At 43.9% G+C, this 16,459-nt stretch overlaps 1 protein-coding gene across 2 annotated transcripts in view; it reads right to left on the bottom strand.

The window, feature by feature from the left end:
- Positions 1–436: 436 nt before the first annotated feature.
- Positions 437–16,459, bottom strand: part of LOC101950452 (uncharacterized) — a 29,851-nt gene continuing 13,828 nt past the window's right edge. Inside the window, exons 3-9 of one of the 2 annotated variants that reach the window (XM_065559493.1) lie at positions 14,612–14,968; positions 10,174–10,590; positions 7,125–7,229; positions 7,014–7,038; positions 6,869–6,903; positions 5,973–6,159; positions 437–3,667 (exon numbers count right to left, since the gene is read on the bottom strand). In XM_065559493.1, the coding sequence (XP_065415565.1) occupies positions 5,981–6,159; positions 6,869–6,903; positions 7,014–7,038; positions 7,125–7,229; positions 10,174–10,590; positions 14,612–14,968 (1,118 nt within the window). In that variant the 3' untranslated portion in view covers positions 437–3,667; positions 5,973–5,980. The remainder of the gene's footprint in view (positions 3,668–5,972; positions 6,160–6,868; positions 6,904–7,013; positions 7,039–7,124; positions 7,230–10,173; positions 10,591–14,611; positions 14,969–16,459) is intronic. The other variant, XM_065559495.1, reaches the window with a different exon arrangement.

Genomic DNA, 16,459 nt, shown 5'->3' with positions numbered 1-16,459 from the left:
CTTAAGGGCCTAACTGGCTCCTACTACTTCAGTTGACTGCCTGTTCTCTTCAAGTGGGTTCAGGGAAGCAGCAGGAAACAGGAAGCTCCCTGAGAAGCTGGTGTCAATCAGTCCAGGCTCCTGGGGGTGCTAGAGAGGTACATAAGAGGCGCCTCCTCCTCTCTCTCCCTGAAGCTTCTGCTGCTTTCTGTTATTCCCTCTCACCTTTTCTCCTGCCTGCCTGTTATGTCTCTTGTGCCCTCCTTCCTCCAGCACAGCACTCCACCCTCTCTGTGCATCTAGAGCAGAGAGAATACAGCAGCAGACACAATTTTCTACACTCTGGGTCCTAGTGGTGCCCCCCCCCCCCCCAGTCTGGCACCTGAGGCGGCTGTCTCAGTTCGCCTCATGGTAAGGCCAGCCCTGCTACCAGCAACTTGAAACACTTTAACATCAATACTTTTAAGCTAGTTTATTTGCACTTTTTTCAAAGCTTTATCTGTAATATTATATACCACTGTTCCATGGCTTTTATAAGCCCTCTTGCAATTCACTAGTATCACATATACGAAGGCTAAAATAAAAACAAACAAAAAACATGGTACAATATGGAAATTAAAATCAGAGGCATAAAAATGCATATCATGTTCTATTCTATTTAATGTATTGAGTCTATTGTATTATTCTTAATGGATGTAGCAAAAATCCTAATGCCAGCTAGTAAAATAAATGCTTATTTCTGTGTAGCTATGATATCATCAGAAAGCTTTATTGCAAGGCTGTGATATCAAAGCAATACAATCTGTCTTCATTTAGGGTCTGATCCAGTTCCCATTACAGTCAAAGGGAGTCTTTTACTGATTTCAGTGATAGTTGAATTTGATCCTTTGAGCACAAGAAAAATGTGAGTCACCTTTTATAGCAATGGGGGGCAACCTGCAGCCCATCAGTGTAATCCGCTGGTGGGCCACGAGACAGTGTTTACATTGACCATCCACAAGCATGGCCACCCGCACTGCTTCCAGCAATTCCTATTGGCCAGGAACGGCGAACCACAGCCACTGGAAGCTGTGGGCCGCCGTGCCTGTGGACAGTCAATGTAAACACTGTCTTGCGGCCTGCCAGTAGATTATCCTGATGGGCCACAGGTTGCCCACCACTGTTTTGTAGTATTAACCATTTGGAGTTGGACTAAATTCAACCTATGACATTTGACTAATTTACCATGTTACCAAATACAAACTATTAACAGTTGTTTAAAAAACAAACTGGAATTAGAAAAACATGTAAAGTTTTCCTCCTGTTTTCTTTCTTTCAGATTTTTTTTTTTATAAAATTGCAGAAGGGAAGACACATTTTATATATAATTTTTTTAGTAAAAGCCATGATATTCCTGTTCATATCCTTCAACTAGGTAAAAAACACGAGACAGGAAGTTGGTGAATAAAGCTAAAAATTACACACACACTTCTGGGTTCCTATCCCAGCATGAGCTACTCAGCCTTCCCTCATGGAGTTGGCACAATATCATTAGAGCCCCTTGGTGTGTAAAGCCTTTATAGCTCAGTAGCCTGTGTCGTGCCCTTTATTTAAAGGAAAACAAAGGTAGAATACAAAGAAATACTAGTTTTCACAAACATGGTGTAGAATAATCCAGCTCACATTGGTAGTGACAAAATCATTACAAATCCAAAGCCTGTTTAATAGTCTAACATGAGAATTGTGGGTCACAGACTATTTTATTCCAGAATGCACCATCAAAGCCATTTGGGTGAGCTTGTAGCTATGCAATGCACAGTGTCAAATTTCAGGCCCCAAGTTCCCCATATCTAGGGTGACCAGACATCCTGATATTAGGGGATTTTTCTTATACAGGCAACAATATACTATCCCCCACCCCACCCCCCCAAAAAATAAAGTGTCCCAATTTTTCACACTTGCTATCTGGTCACCGTACCCAGATGAGCAAGGGATGAGAACACTACAAAGTGCTGGAACTAGAGGTGCACAGGGTGCTACCACACTCCTGGTTTAAAGTAGTAGTAGTAGCAGTTTCCATTATATACAGTTTGGTTCAATGGCTCTCAGCAACCCCACTATACAAATTGTTCCATCACCCCTACAAAGACATCCCATCTGAGCATCCAGGATGGAGCCAACAGACCTTGAAAGAGGATCACTTCACTCAGTGTCAAGCTTTTGAGATGGGCAGGGAAAAGTAAATGGAGAATATGGAAATTCCAGTGGACTGAAGATTTAAATATGCAGAGGTACAACTATCCTCTCATCCTAGCTGAGGTTCCTCTCACCTTTATGATGGCTAAAAAGGCTTATGTGAGGACACTGGCACTGCCATGGTGTCAGTGGCCAGGACATGGGCAGTCATGCCTGGTGGCTGGCACAGGTACCAGAGCCCAGGGTCAGAGCCACAGTCAGAGGCTAGGTGCCAGAACTGAAATTAGGAATCAGATCTGAGGGTCAGAAACAGGTTCCCTGAAGTGGGGCAGGGCTGGAACAAGCACACACAGGAGCTAGCTCAGCCATGAGTACATGATTTGAAGAGACACTTAACTGCTGCTGGGCTTAAGTGCTGGGCTGCTGACACTTCAAACCAATCAGGCGATCTAGTCAATCAGGCAGCCATCTACTGGCCAGCTGTTTTTGTTAGGTTCCTAGGAGAGTGGCTCTGCTGCAGGTCCTGATTCCTGGAACATGGTTTGTGCTGTACCTTTTCTGGGGATACATAAAGGACCCCAGTCTCCCTTCACAACATTATATCCAATGTGGCCATTTTAAAGAAGAAAAACTTATGGTAGGGGCTAATAGTGTCCTTAATTGATTCTGCCTGCTCTAGTAATCACACCTGAGTGTCTAAGCTTCTGATCCTCCTCTCACTTACACCAATGTAAAGCAGGAGTATCTCCAATGGAGCCAACAGAATTACACCAGTATAAAACTGGAGGAAAATAAAGATCTTTGTTCCTAAAGCAATCATTCATTTATATAGGTTTTCATACTCTAAGGCAGTGTTTCCCAACCTTGGGATGCCGCTTGCGTAGGGAAAGCCCCTGGCAGGCCGGGCCGGTTTGTTTACCTGCCATGTCCGCAGGTCCGGCCGATCGCGTATCCCACTGTCCGCGGTTCGCTGCTCCAGGCCAATGGGAGCTGCTGGAAACAAACCGGCCCGGCTCGCCAGGGACTTTCTCTACACAAGCGGCGTCCCAAGTTTGGGAAACACTGCTGTAAGGATAATTTTACATTAGATAGGATAAGATGTATAAGGGCTATAAAACCCTCTCGCTTCAGGGGATAGTCAATTTCTAGCCGATAGGTGTTGAGAAGAAACTTCCCCTATGAGCGAGTTATGCTATAATTGTCCCTTATGGGGATTCTTGAATCTACTTCTGACACATCTGATAAAGGCCACTGCTGGAGACAGGATTCTGAACTAAATGAACCAATGGTCTGAGTGTGACAATTCCTATGTTTCTCTGGTGCAAATGGTCATAGCTTCATAATGGAGCTATGAGAATTTATATCAGTAGAGGATCTGCCCCATAATATTTTCTAAGATAGCTCATTGAATAGTCAAAATTGGGTAGTCAAGGCTACTATGCTGAGTTTTTTCCCCTAAAATCAGCCAAAAGTACATAGTTATTTTCAAACCGACGTCCATTCTCCAGTTCCTCTGCAAAGAAAAACAATTTCATGGTCAGTAGAGAACTTTTAGAAATGGTTTTAGAGAAAGTCGTATATGTCAGCATTCATTATATCTTCTGAATAACAATCTCACACTAATTTTCCTCTCAGGTTTCAGTTACACTGATATCAAAGCAATTGCATATGACAGGAAACTATGGCCCATTACTCTCAAAGTGATTTTTTTTTTTTTACTGTAAAAAGGAGTAGTAGTGGGGATTTCATGGCTGTTTTACAAAGGCAAATTAGTGCTCCAGAGAAATACGGGCCAGAGCAATGGTACCAACACTCAAGAATACAACTTTGAGAATTCTGAGCTTAAATGAACCATAAAAGGCCTTTCTATGTGTATTCATAGCCATACGTGACAAGAAAGCAATGTACCCACTGTCTCCTGGAACTCCCCTGCATTGCTGGGCAAGAACAGATGCTGTGTGTCCCCAAAGGAGAGTGTAGGGTGGAGCAGGTCAGGCCATGGCCATACCATCTCCCTGCATCGTTTATTCCACTTTTTGGGCAGCTTGTGTCCGAAGAAGCAGTTCCTGCACTCAGGAGATCACGGAGATTGCAGTTATGGCAAACCAATGCACTGCTACTTGTGCCTTTTCCCTCATGCATGGTTTGCACTAGCTGAAAGCTCACAGCTGTCTAATGTGTGTGATCAATTTAAGGTTTGCTCGGGCTGAACAATTCCCTGATTAGCCTGTTCCTTTTGCCACAGATTTGAAATTCCGAATCTACAGCTTACACCGTTCAAAAAGGGGAAGATACAGGTAATAACTGAAGTTCCTTACTGCTGTAGTGAGAAACAGACCCCTGAGCAGATTCATACAACCGGAAACGTATTTCCCATTATTAGTGCATATAGTAACTCCTCATTTATCATCATCCCGGTTAATGTTGTTTCGTTGTTACATTGCTGATTGTAGTGGGGCGGCTGCCCCACTCCCTGAGATTATGGGCTGCAGCAGGCCAGTGGGCCTGCGCAGACGCACAGCCAATCAGAGAAGGGCTTAGTGGGAACCAATCAGGGCCCAGGTTGGAGACAGCCAATCAGGGCCAGGCTCAGCCCTATAAAAGACTGCACAGGGAGAGAGCAGTCAGTCTGTCCTGGGCCTTTGAGAGGGGAAGGTCCACCTCCAAACTGGGAGACTAGCACCGCAGACAGCGCGGTGCTGGCCAGGCTCAGGGACCAGAAGGGAGCTCTAGCCTGAGGCCTGCCAGGCTGCAGGCCCTGATTGGAAGGGCCTAGCGGGTGCAAGGGGCTGTAGGGAAAGAGGCCCAGGGAAGCGGACAGACGAGGGGAGAGTAGGAGGACAGCGAGGCTGCTGCCAGAGGGTCCCTGGGTCGGGACCCAGAGTAGAGGGCGGGCCTGGGCCGCCCCCGCCTCCCCCTTACAGTACATCTAGCCATTGGCCATAGGGAGCAGCCAGTACAGACCACGCCAGATCCCTGACAGGAGTGATTAGACTTTGGGGTGTGTGGTTGACTATGGTGGCTGGACAAGGAGACTGCTGATTGACCCCCCCCCGCGGAAGGGGGTATGGAAAGACTGAGGGGCACTGCTGGAGGGCAGTTTGTCCCGAAGAAGACAGCGCGAGTTGGTGAGCGACGAGGGCTCAGACATGCCAACTGAGGGCGAGACGACGGACGGGACACCACCAGGAGGGGCGCTCCACTGGACTGAGCTAAATCCCAGAACAACCAGTAGGAGGCGCTGCGGTGGTGAGTCCCAACCCCGTTACACTGATCAATTAGAGAACATGCTCGTTTAAAGTTGAACAATGCTCCCTTATAACGTTCTTTGGCAGCCACCTGCTTTGTCCACTGCTTGCAGAAAGAGCAGCCCGTTGGAGCCAACTGGTGGGGGCTTGGAACCAGGGTGGACCAGCAGCTCCCCTAAGTTCCCTGTGCAGCAGCCACCCAGCAGGCTATCAATTGCTGGGCAGTTCAGGTATCCCTCCCCCCACTGCTGTGTGCTGCTCCTGCCTGCTGCTTTGAAGCTGTTCCCGGGAGCCTCCTGCTTGCTGTGCGGGGGGTGTGGGGAGTTCTGGCAAATAAAAAATTTCCCTGGAACCTATCCCCGCCTATTTACATTAATTCTTCGGGGAAATTGGATTCGCTTAACATCATTTCGCTTAAAATAGCATTTTTCAGGAACATAACTACAACTTAAGCAAAGAGTTACTGTACTCATATAGCCCCCTATGAGTTATACCAGTTTGACTAACCTGGGTGGTTCTATTTGCAATGTCATTTGTCAAAAATAACACTTTCTCTTACAAGTCACTTACAGGAACAGCTATTGTGGCACCACTTCATAGACTGTCTGTATTTCATCTCCTGGCCCCTTGCCAGTTGCTGCAGTGTTATCCACTGTACAATAGGCTGCATTTGGGTCCTCATATGGGCTTGTTCCAAGTGAACACAACACTTCATTTCTTTGCAAGTCTTCGCTGCTTCTCACTGCGTACGGGGAACCTGTAAAACAATTTCTCTGCATCAAAGAGTTTATGAATCTCACAGAATTAAAATAAAACGTCAACTAAAATAAACCAATCAACTAAATAAAATAGTAATTATCTCCCTTTGAAAAGGACATTAAATAAATTCTTCTCTCCTACCCCCAAATAATGGAATTTGACTCCATTCTAGTCAGCCCAGAATTAAGACCTGTGTTGGCTACTGTCTACAGTACCCCACCACTAGTAGCTAGGAAAACGATTCAGAATCACTTAGCTGCTAGGTTCTTCTCTGGCCCCAGCACTATTCTGTCAGAACACACAAACACTGAGAACACATGACTCCATCTTAGCACCCCCGAGAGAGCAAGAAGCATTGTTCTATTCATTTTATTGAGGAGAAACTGAGGCATAGAGAGATTCTGTAACTTGCCCAAGGTCATAGGGACAGGATGTATGTGAGAGAGCCAAGAATTTAACTCAGATCACCCATATCCTATTCCAGTGCCTTAATTGCAAGATCATCCCCCTAAAGAACAACTGTCTACTTAACAGAAAACTAATTTGATTAACAAAAAGTTACTTGTCAAAAAAAGCATTGGCATTATCTGAAGTTTAAAAAATTAATACCATGCACAGACAGTCTAAGAAATCTATAGTACACAATTCTCAAAATGTGCTAAGTAGACAATCATTTCAAAAAGGTTTATCAAAAACTTAATGCTCACATTCATCTCCTGGAATTTCAAGAGCATCCTGAGCTCTAAAATAAAAAGATAAGGGACGAATCTATTCAGTCATTTCTATCTGTTGGAAAAAACACTTTAAAAATTATACTAATATTTCATTGGTTATGTCCATTCAAGGCCGTACCTGGGAAGTTGTGCAGATGGCTTTCCTGTAACAGATAAATAAAACACACTGTAAAGTTTCAACAGTTAAAATATTTCTGCAGATCTTACTTACTAATTTTACTTTTCCTACCTTTTGATTTGGTTTTCTTGTTATAGATCAACCATGCTATCCCACTGATGATAATAATCCCTACGATCAATCCAGTGGTGGCATACAATGGCATGGAAGCAGAGGCTAAAGAGAGGACCAGGGTTAGTTAATCTTGAAAAATGTAACCAGATGCTGGGAAAAACACTTTACTATCATCTCTATTATATGGATAGTGCTTTTCAAGTGATCAAATAATGTGGATAATACACATTCAGCAACCCATTAATGGGGATGATTCCAGGATACAGTATGCTAGTATTGGTAATAAAAGCAGCTGATAACTTGATTTCTATAAGCTAATTTTTCTACTGAGAAAATATTGCAATATTCTACTGTAATGATGCAACACAATATATGTTACAGTAGCAATATTGCAGTGTCTTCTGAGATTACTGTAGAATACGGTAGTATTTTAATGGCTTAATGCAGCACAACTGTAAAGCATAAATACTGAGGTTTTTTAAAGGGGCTTAAAACTGTCCTCCATTTTTGAGTCCACACTCATTTGCAGGTACAAGTGTTGGACTCACCTGTGTTTTGCCATGAGCCCTGAAAAAGGGACAGTCCACCTCCAGGTCTTCCCCTACCCCAAGTCTAAACCCTATACCTGGTGCAGTGTATTTCTTGCAGTTCACTGTCTAGTATAGGTAGCCAATGTTTGGGGAGGCAGAGCCAAGAATCTGTCCAGTCCCATTCATAGAATATCAGGGTTGGAAGGGACCTCAGGAGGTCATCTACTCCAACCCCCTGCACAAAGTAGGACTAATCCCCAGACAGATTTTTGCCCCAGATCCCTAAATGGCCCCCTCAAGAATTGAACTCACAACCCTGGGTTTAGCAGGCCCATGCTCAAACTACTGAGCTATTCCTGCTTACAGAGAGGAGACCAGCGTGGGAGGTGGGGTGAGTGTAGAAGCTCTACAGAGCCTTCTGTCATCCCCACACTGCAATCCACGGTATGCCTTACATCCCTTTACTGCTCTGCAAACCTGACCTTGATTTTACCCTATAGCAATTAGGGGTGACATCCTCTCTCCATTGAAGTCAATCGGATATTTGCCATTAAGTTAATGGGGCTAGGATTTCATGATTCCTGGCTATGTGTTATGCTGGCACAACCCAATGGCAAGACCTTGAAATACTGTCATTTGTTCCTACAGTTAATCAGATTAATCCCTCAATCCAAGTCATTTTAAAAAATGAAATCTAGACTGTAAACTTCTTTGGACAAATGGGGAACTGAGGTCAGAGAGATTAGGGACTAAATATCAACTAATTTTCCACATCCCCCATTTGAGATCCCTAGGACCTGCTATTGCGTAGAACTTAGCATTCTACAGCACTTTATATGTTCACTCCCACTGACTGAATCTGCAGCTGCCAGTGCTCAGCACTTCTCCAAATCAGACCCCAGGGTCTCAAGTCAGCAACCTTAGTACTGGCATCTCCCAACTTTGGAGTGCTTGACTTTGCAACCTTAACGCTCTTTTAATGTGTGCGTGGGAGGGGGGGGGGTAATTTACTGTTTTCTTACGAAAGAAAACTGAAAAAACAGAAATTCTATTACGTGACATCATATTGATACCCACTGGGTCATCGGCACGGTTGGGACATTTAGATCCACCACAAAGACCTATGCCATGTAAGCTAACAATGTCACTAATAGCAGTAGTAGGTTGTCATGTGGATCAGCACTAGAGGGGGACAGGACACATTCCCCGTGAGTTTCACAGATATTTGCTGACAGCAGAGGAATGGTGAGACTCAGGAATCTTGACTTCCATGCCATGCTCTGGAGGGGATGGCTCTAGCACGCATGAATTCTTCTGCCTAATCCCTTCCCAGCATGACCCCTTTTGCCCCATCCTCTCAAACATGTCCTTGTACCAATCCTGTCACTTCTCTATCCCAGTCCTATTCTCCTTGCCTACCCTAATTGCAGTCACCAGTCCTCTTCCCAATGCTTGCCTCCAGTCTCCCCCTCCCGCACTCATCTTCTCCATCCCCACTGGTTCCCAGTCCCATTCTCCCTCCCTTGGCTCCTTGTCTAATCGCAGCATTTTCCCCACCCCATCCCGGCTACTTAGCCCACTATTTTTTGCCCAGCCATTCCCACTTTTTTCCCCCCACCCCACACATCCTGGCTCATCAGATCTCTGACCCTCCCTTTCCTCCTCCCCACATCCCACTGCTTTTCAGTCCCAGACACCTTGCCCAGCCAATCCCAATCTCTTCCTAGTTCCTCATCTGATCTCAGTGTCCCCCACCACCTACTGGCTTCTAGTGTCCTTCTCCCCGCCACACACACACATTTGTCTCCAGCTCTCAGTCCCAGTCTCCCCCACCCCAGCTCCTAGTCCCAGTTTCCCTCTTCTGCCGCCCCATCCACTAGCCTCCTGCACTCCTCCCCCACTAAACTCCTTGTCACACTCTGCTCTCTCCACCCTCCCACCACTGGCTGGCTAGTTTCTATCATTTCTTCATTCCTACTCCTCCATGAGGCCTGGGCCCAGCAGGGATGTCATTGTGAGCACAGAAATTCAGTCTCAGTTCAATTGCTTGGAACTGGACACAGCATGGCTCACAGCAGCCCAGACCTGCAATTGCAGGGAAAGTCCCACTCAGCACTGGGCTGGAGCACTGGGGAATTTAGTGGGTGAAATCTTGGAAGTCTTTACTGAGCATCTGTACACTGTGATTTTTAAAGGCTTATAACTTGGCCAAATTTGGGCAGACTTTCATGGGAATGGTAAAAGGGACACCGCTAATACGAAGACTGCTCTCCTGCCAAATGTCAAGTCCCTATTTCAAAGCCTGGGGCACTATATCTGTTCAAAGAAAATGTCACCAGAATTTTTAACATAGGCAAAACAGCATATTTTAACATGGGTTGGTCTCAAAAATGGATGAACCATTTTCACTGAAGTTTTCCTAGCATGGAAAATTTTATCCCAAACCAAATAGCAAAAGTTTGGCAAAATTATAAGCAACTCTGGTACCAACCCCAACTACAAAACTTCTAACTTACATGGAATGGCTTGCTTCCTCACTTCTATAGAAAGGTTATTTGCAATCTTCCACACATGTTTATCTCTTGACCAGGCATTTACAACACATAAATAAGTTCCACTGTCGGAGTAAGTAACATTCAAGATGGTCATATTATGGACTACATGTGTCTTGTTTGAATCTAAGCTTGTATAGTTCAATAGTCGTCCTTCGATCATCTCATCAATACAGCAATGTGTATTATACGAGAAAGTATATGGCTCTCTCTCAACAGAAGACAGGCATTTGCTTGTTTCTTTATATTTGATCCAATATATAATAAATGGTTGTCCTGAGCGCTTCATTTGAAATTCACAAGAGAGAGAGATGTTACTTTCTTCTTGTACTAAATGATTATCGTGTGATTTTGCAGGAATGGTCTCAAATGTCTCCTTATCTGCAAAACAGAATGATACAAACACAAAAGATATGACAAACATGCACTGTAACGTGTTATAACATTTTTGCCTTTGAAAGGATTCTTACAAGTGTAAGCAGAGTCAGGATGAGCTCTACCCTGACATCGGGTGGTGAATTGTGGCGAGTTGTGGAAAAGAACTTCAGGGGCTGATCTTGTTTGCATAGGCACACCCACTCCGCCTAGCATGAGCCTACAGCAGCCCAAAATGGTCACTTTGGCTCCTGTGGGATCCCCAGTTTCTCTGTTATTGGGGCAAGAAGAATAAAGTGTTGTGACCATGATTATGTGAATCAAGGCCAGTGGAACTGTTTTATGACAGAGGGACTCACCATCAACTAAGTAGCACTCGCTAGACAAGGGACATGGCTTCCAAAACCCAATGAATAGAGAGAGGCTGGGGATATGTATATGTACCTCATGGGATGCCTGGAAACACCAATTGCACCTTCTCCTCCTTCTCTCTCCACTGGAATTTTGATTCCTTTAAGAGTCTGAGTTCACTTTGAGCCAATGGTGTACCAGCACTGGGACTCCCCTACTACAAGCTGAAATCACTAAAGAGCTGAGATCACTGAGTGCTGTGTTAACTCCTGGGGGAGCCTGAAGATATATTGCTAAGTGTCTGGGAGAATGGAGCAGTTTGTGAGATGGTTGGAGCAGCCCATGGGACAGCGAGTGGAGTGGAGCAGTTCGTGGTTAAGGCTGCAGCAGAACCCCACGGAGAGATGGGGCAGTTGGCCTCGCATCACGTAAGGTGCCCCTTAACATCCCGTGTACCCTTTCTTCCCCCTCCTCCCACTTCCACCCAGGCTGGGGGGGTAAAACTCTGCAGATAAACTTTTGAACTCTGGGGCTGCACTGACCAAGGACAGAGACTTTTGGGGTGTTGGACTTTTGGGACTTTGGGGTTATCTTTTGAGTTGTTGGACTTAAAACCCTGAAGGGAAAAGAATACTGCCAAACTTACTTGGGGGTGGGTCTTTTCCTCATGCTTTGTGTTATGAATCCTGTTTGTGGTGTTTCCCCAATATAATGCCGTATTGTTTCCCTCCTTTATTAAAAGGATTTCGCTACACTCAGACTCCGTGCTTGCGAGAGGGGAAGTCTTGTCTCTTAGAGGCGCCCGGGGGGTGGTATGAAATTGTCCCAGGTCACTGGGTGGGGGCTCAAGTCGGTTTTGCATTGTGTTATTGAAACGGAACCCCTAGATACTGAACCCGGCTTTTCTTGCTGCCAACTCAGATGGGCAGAAGGGTTACACAAGTTTGACATTTTTCCAATAAAAACACCATCAGATACAGAATTCAGTGCAAAAAACATTGTTTCATTTCTATTTAAAGCGGGGGGAGGGTGTTTTATTTTAATGAACAATTTACAAGGTATCTTTACATTAACAGGTGCAAATACCTACTGTACTATGGCTAAAAGTCAGCTATTTTAAATAGCCATTTGGGGCCCAATCCTGTGAGCAGGGCCGACGAGAGGGGGGTGAAGCCGGTACAAATTACCAGTGCCTGGCAGTCCGGAAGGGGGCCCAGGGCCTGGCTTCCCCCCGCCCCTCGTCGGCCCTGTTTAGCCGGTCTGCCCTTGTTGAGGAGCCCAAAAAAAAATTTTCACCAGGGCCTGAACCCGCTCTTGGTGGCCCTGCCTGTGAGGTTTGAGTACCTTCTGCGAAGTTGCCAACACCTGCATATTCCACTGAAGTTGAAGGTGCTCAGCTCCGCACAGAAGGTTATCAGCACTGCATGTTCAGTCCGTTGGTGGTCTTCAAAATTATAATTCTGGGCTGGACCAGCTGTCTACTGCACCACAAAAGTGGGACATGCTCTTAGGGATACTAACTATGCTACTCCTCTACAGATATATGTCCAGTTTCACTGAGAAAACCTCTAGGACTTAGGAACACATGAAGGAATTCTTCCACTCTACTCTGAGCTGATAAGGCCTCAACTGAAGTATTGTGTCCAGTTCTGGGTGCCACATTTCAGGAAAGATATGGACAAATTAGAGAAAGTCCAGAGGAGAGCAACAATGATTAAAGGTCTAGAAAACATGACCTATGAGGGAACATTGAAAAAATTGGGTTTGTTTCTTCTGAAGAAGAGAAGACTAAGAGGGGACATGATAATAGTTTTCCAGTACATAAAAGGTTGGTACAAGGAGGAGGCTGAAAAGCTGTTGTCCTTAACGTCTGAAGATAAGACAAGAAGCATGGGCTTAAATTACAGCAAGGGTGGTTTAGTTTGGACATTAGGAAAAATTTCCAAACTGTCCAGGTAGTTAAGCACTAGAACAAATTGCCAAGGGAGGCTGTGGTATCTCTATCATTGGAGGTTTTTAAGAACAGGTTAGACAAATGCCTGTCAGGAATGGTCTAGTTATTACTTAGTCCTGCCTTGAGTGCAGGGGACTGAACTAGATGATCTATTGAGGGCCCTTTGGTCCTACACATCTATAATTCTATGATAACATCTGGGAAACCACATTCTCACACTGCAGTAAACACATGTCATATCTGCTGCCTGGTTCAGGGTCTGCCCTGGCCTAAGTGCTGATAGTATCAACTACAAGATACATTATTAGACAAATGGCTGAAAAAATGTGAAATTATGGAACAGCTATTAAAGATTAAATATTTTCTGGATAAAGTAGTTGAAGTGCAGTGTATATTAAACAGGACATTCAGAGAGCAGTCATTTTTAATATGTGCATGAACACATTTAAAAACAACAATGGCCTGTAGAGTAAGATTCTGCAGCATTTATAAGGTCAAATTTTCAACTAACCTCAAACCAGGCTCCAAATTGCAGACACAACATTTAGCATACACATGTTATGGGTGCTCAACAAATATTTGCACACACAAATTTGTTATTTAGGTGCCTTGTCTGCACAAATAGTTGTTTGCATGTGCAAAATAGGCACAAAACCAATTTTGTGAGTACGATCGATTGAAAGCTTAAAACACTAGAGGTAAGATTCTGTGCTGTGTCTCTAGATGCACAGAACAAATCTCACAACCCAGGCGCAGAGGGGCTAATGTGCCTTTAAGCAGCCCCCCGTACAATTTAGGCAGCCCTGAGGGACAACTGCCCTGAATTTAAGCAGTGCTGCATTCTGCAGCCTGGCCTCAAGCCATACCTGCTATGTCAGGATTTGCAAGAGTGTTGCTGAAAGGACAGTCTGCTGCTGTCTTCCTTAGTTCCTGTGCCAAGGGGGAATTCTACCCAGACCAGATGCTGATTTTAGAGACCCTTTGACCGTTACCTGGCCAGAGCATGGTTGAGAATCTCAATCTAGGGGCAGAAATTCAAAGAGCAAGGCAGAAAACTGGGCATTAGCGTTTTACAATCTGTGAGCTAGATCCTCAACTTGCATGAATCAGTGTAGTCCCACGGCCCACCATGTACAAGGATCCCTTCGCCTACCAACTTCAAAGTAGAAAGGTGGCAGGTAAGCTGTACCAGCATCACTACAAAAGAGTGTTTCTAGGGGGAAGTGAAAAGCAACTTATTCAGCTAAAATCAGTGGGGATTTACCCAAAAAAGGGCTGAGCGAAAACTGACTAAAGACATTATGAGTAGACCTTTGAGTTGGAATGCATCTAAATAACAGGGTAAGTAGACTTAGTATGGCAAAAAGTGCAGAATATCCATGACCACCCGCCAGATATTTGTTTTAATTTATTTTCTTTTTTAACAACTTCCACTTTTACTTTACTCAGCCTAGTTCAGATGCCTAATTCATTCAAAGCCAAATTCAGTCACCCTCACTCATATAATACCTCCTCCATTAGTGTTCCTTATTAAAATCAAGAGAACATGTATTATTCACTGTAAGTAAAAGGGACAGAATCTGGTTCTCAGTCCAGAATTCTCTAAATAAGCTCCTCTTAAACTCACTAACTCCCTTTCTGGCCTCTCAGCTCTAGAATTTATTGATAAAAATAAACCCTTCCCCCCCCCCACACACACACACACACAAGAAAAGCGCTCACCTGCAGTCATGTTTATTATCACCACAATAAAAAAGTTATAATGTCTGCAGTGAGCCACAATGGTAAAGAGTGGGCAAGTCTGTGATGTTCCAGTATTTGTAAATTGCTCACATGCAAATACCCCACCACCTTTGGAAGCAGAATATGATAATTGGTTTGTACACTTTGTTTTATCAGAGCATTTGTTTGGTCCGTTGATTACTTTGGGCTGTTGATTACTGCAGTAGTTGATTACTTGGAATTCTTGCAGAGATTCTCCAGTTTCATACCAAACTGTTTCCTTCTTCCCATTAGCCACTGTTTCATTGCACGTAAGTGTGAAATTTCCATTTTCATAATGATGAAAGAAAGTCTCACCTGTTAAAAATATGTAAATGGTTAATGATGCTGCAGGTTACAAGCATCATTAAGGGCCCAAACATGTAAGCTTGTGTGCTTCTGGGATGCTGCTGTGTTCCTCCTGGGTCATGTTGAACATCCTTCCCTTGCCATCAGCAGAAGCTCGGTTCTCTGAGCATTTCCTATGACACTCACAGCACATTGTAGGATCTAGCACTAAGAACACAGATCTGGAATTTTATACTTGGACCTTGCAGAATGAAAAAAATATTGCACAGTTCATAGTGAACGCTGATCAAATTACATAGCTTAAGCCTTGACATTGGCTTTGTTTTAAAGGGTGTTTTTGTGGCCATTTCTAACTATGAGAATGACACCAAAGAGATTTCAAAGGAAGAAAATAGGGTACAAATATGTATTTTTGTATTAACAATTGCCATATTTATTAATTCCCTGGGCTAATAACCAATCACAAGCAGCCATGGCACAAAACTGCAGTTTTGACTTAGAAAATCTGGCCCTTGCTAGTTAATCTTTATATAGTTTGCTAAAAGTTAAGTCCCTGATCCTGAGAACGTTTGTGCATATGAACAGTTCCAAAATTCTATGGGACTATTCACATGCATAAGGTTACTCACATGGCATTACTGATTACAGAATTGGGGCCTACATTACATAGGGTTTATGAGGTGTGTGTCTAAGAGACACTGTCATCACAATTATGCCTCCAATCCTCTTTCCTAAATTTTTTTAGAGGTCTTATAAAATATAGCCATTTGGGTGAAATGGAACGAAAAACTGTGCATGAGCTCTTCCGACTGGTCTGCTGCAAAAAATTAAGCATACTTAGAGCTATGTTAATATAAGCATAGATGATGGTAAGTGAATAGACAAAACATTTTAGCTTTTGTATTTTCACAGCTTTTTTAATACAGTACTGAATAAATTGGGGTTTAGAACCAGAGCTGGTTGAAAGGTAGGGAAATATATTCCACTTTTTTTCAATCGAAATTTCATGTTTTGATTAGAACGTTGTGAAAATATTCATAACATTTTATTTCCAGTTTTTTTTATCCATTGAAATTCAAAATTTTGGTGTAAAATTTTATTAAAATTTGAATTTTGTCAAATTTTGACCAGCAAAGTTTAGGACGTTTTGCCAGCCATGGAATCTAGAAGTTTCAATACTTGTCCAAACTTCAAAAGCCCCAACAGGCCCTGCAGTCCTCTATCCACCCAGCATCCTTCTGCCATGAGCAGACCCTGTGACAGACTCTCCCTTCAATAGACCATGAGCCCTCCAACCTGTTCTATTGTGCTCTTTCTGAACAGAGTGAAGGGCAGATGGACTTTTCAGGGCCTATTCTCTGCCCCCCACAACAGGATGGTGCCCCAATGGGACTTTTCCCCCCTTATAAAGCAGTTCCCTTTCATAGGAGAGTCCTTGCCACAAAGACCTAAGAAAATTACTTAAAATAGCTTCTGTTGGATCTCTTGGGGTAGATTTAG

This window comes from Chrysemys picta, chromosome 10, assembly GCF_011386835.1.
Source record: "Chrysemys picta bellii isolate R12L10 chromosome 10, ASM1138683v2, whole genome shotgun sequence".
In the NCBI taxonomy this organism is placed as follows: Eukaryota; Metazoa; Chordata; order Testudines; family Emydidae; genus Chrysemys; species Chrysemys picta.
This window is presented reverse-complemented; position numbering and strand designations above follow the sequence as displayed.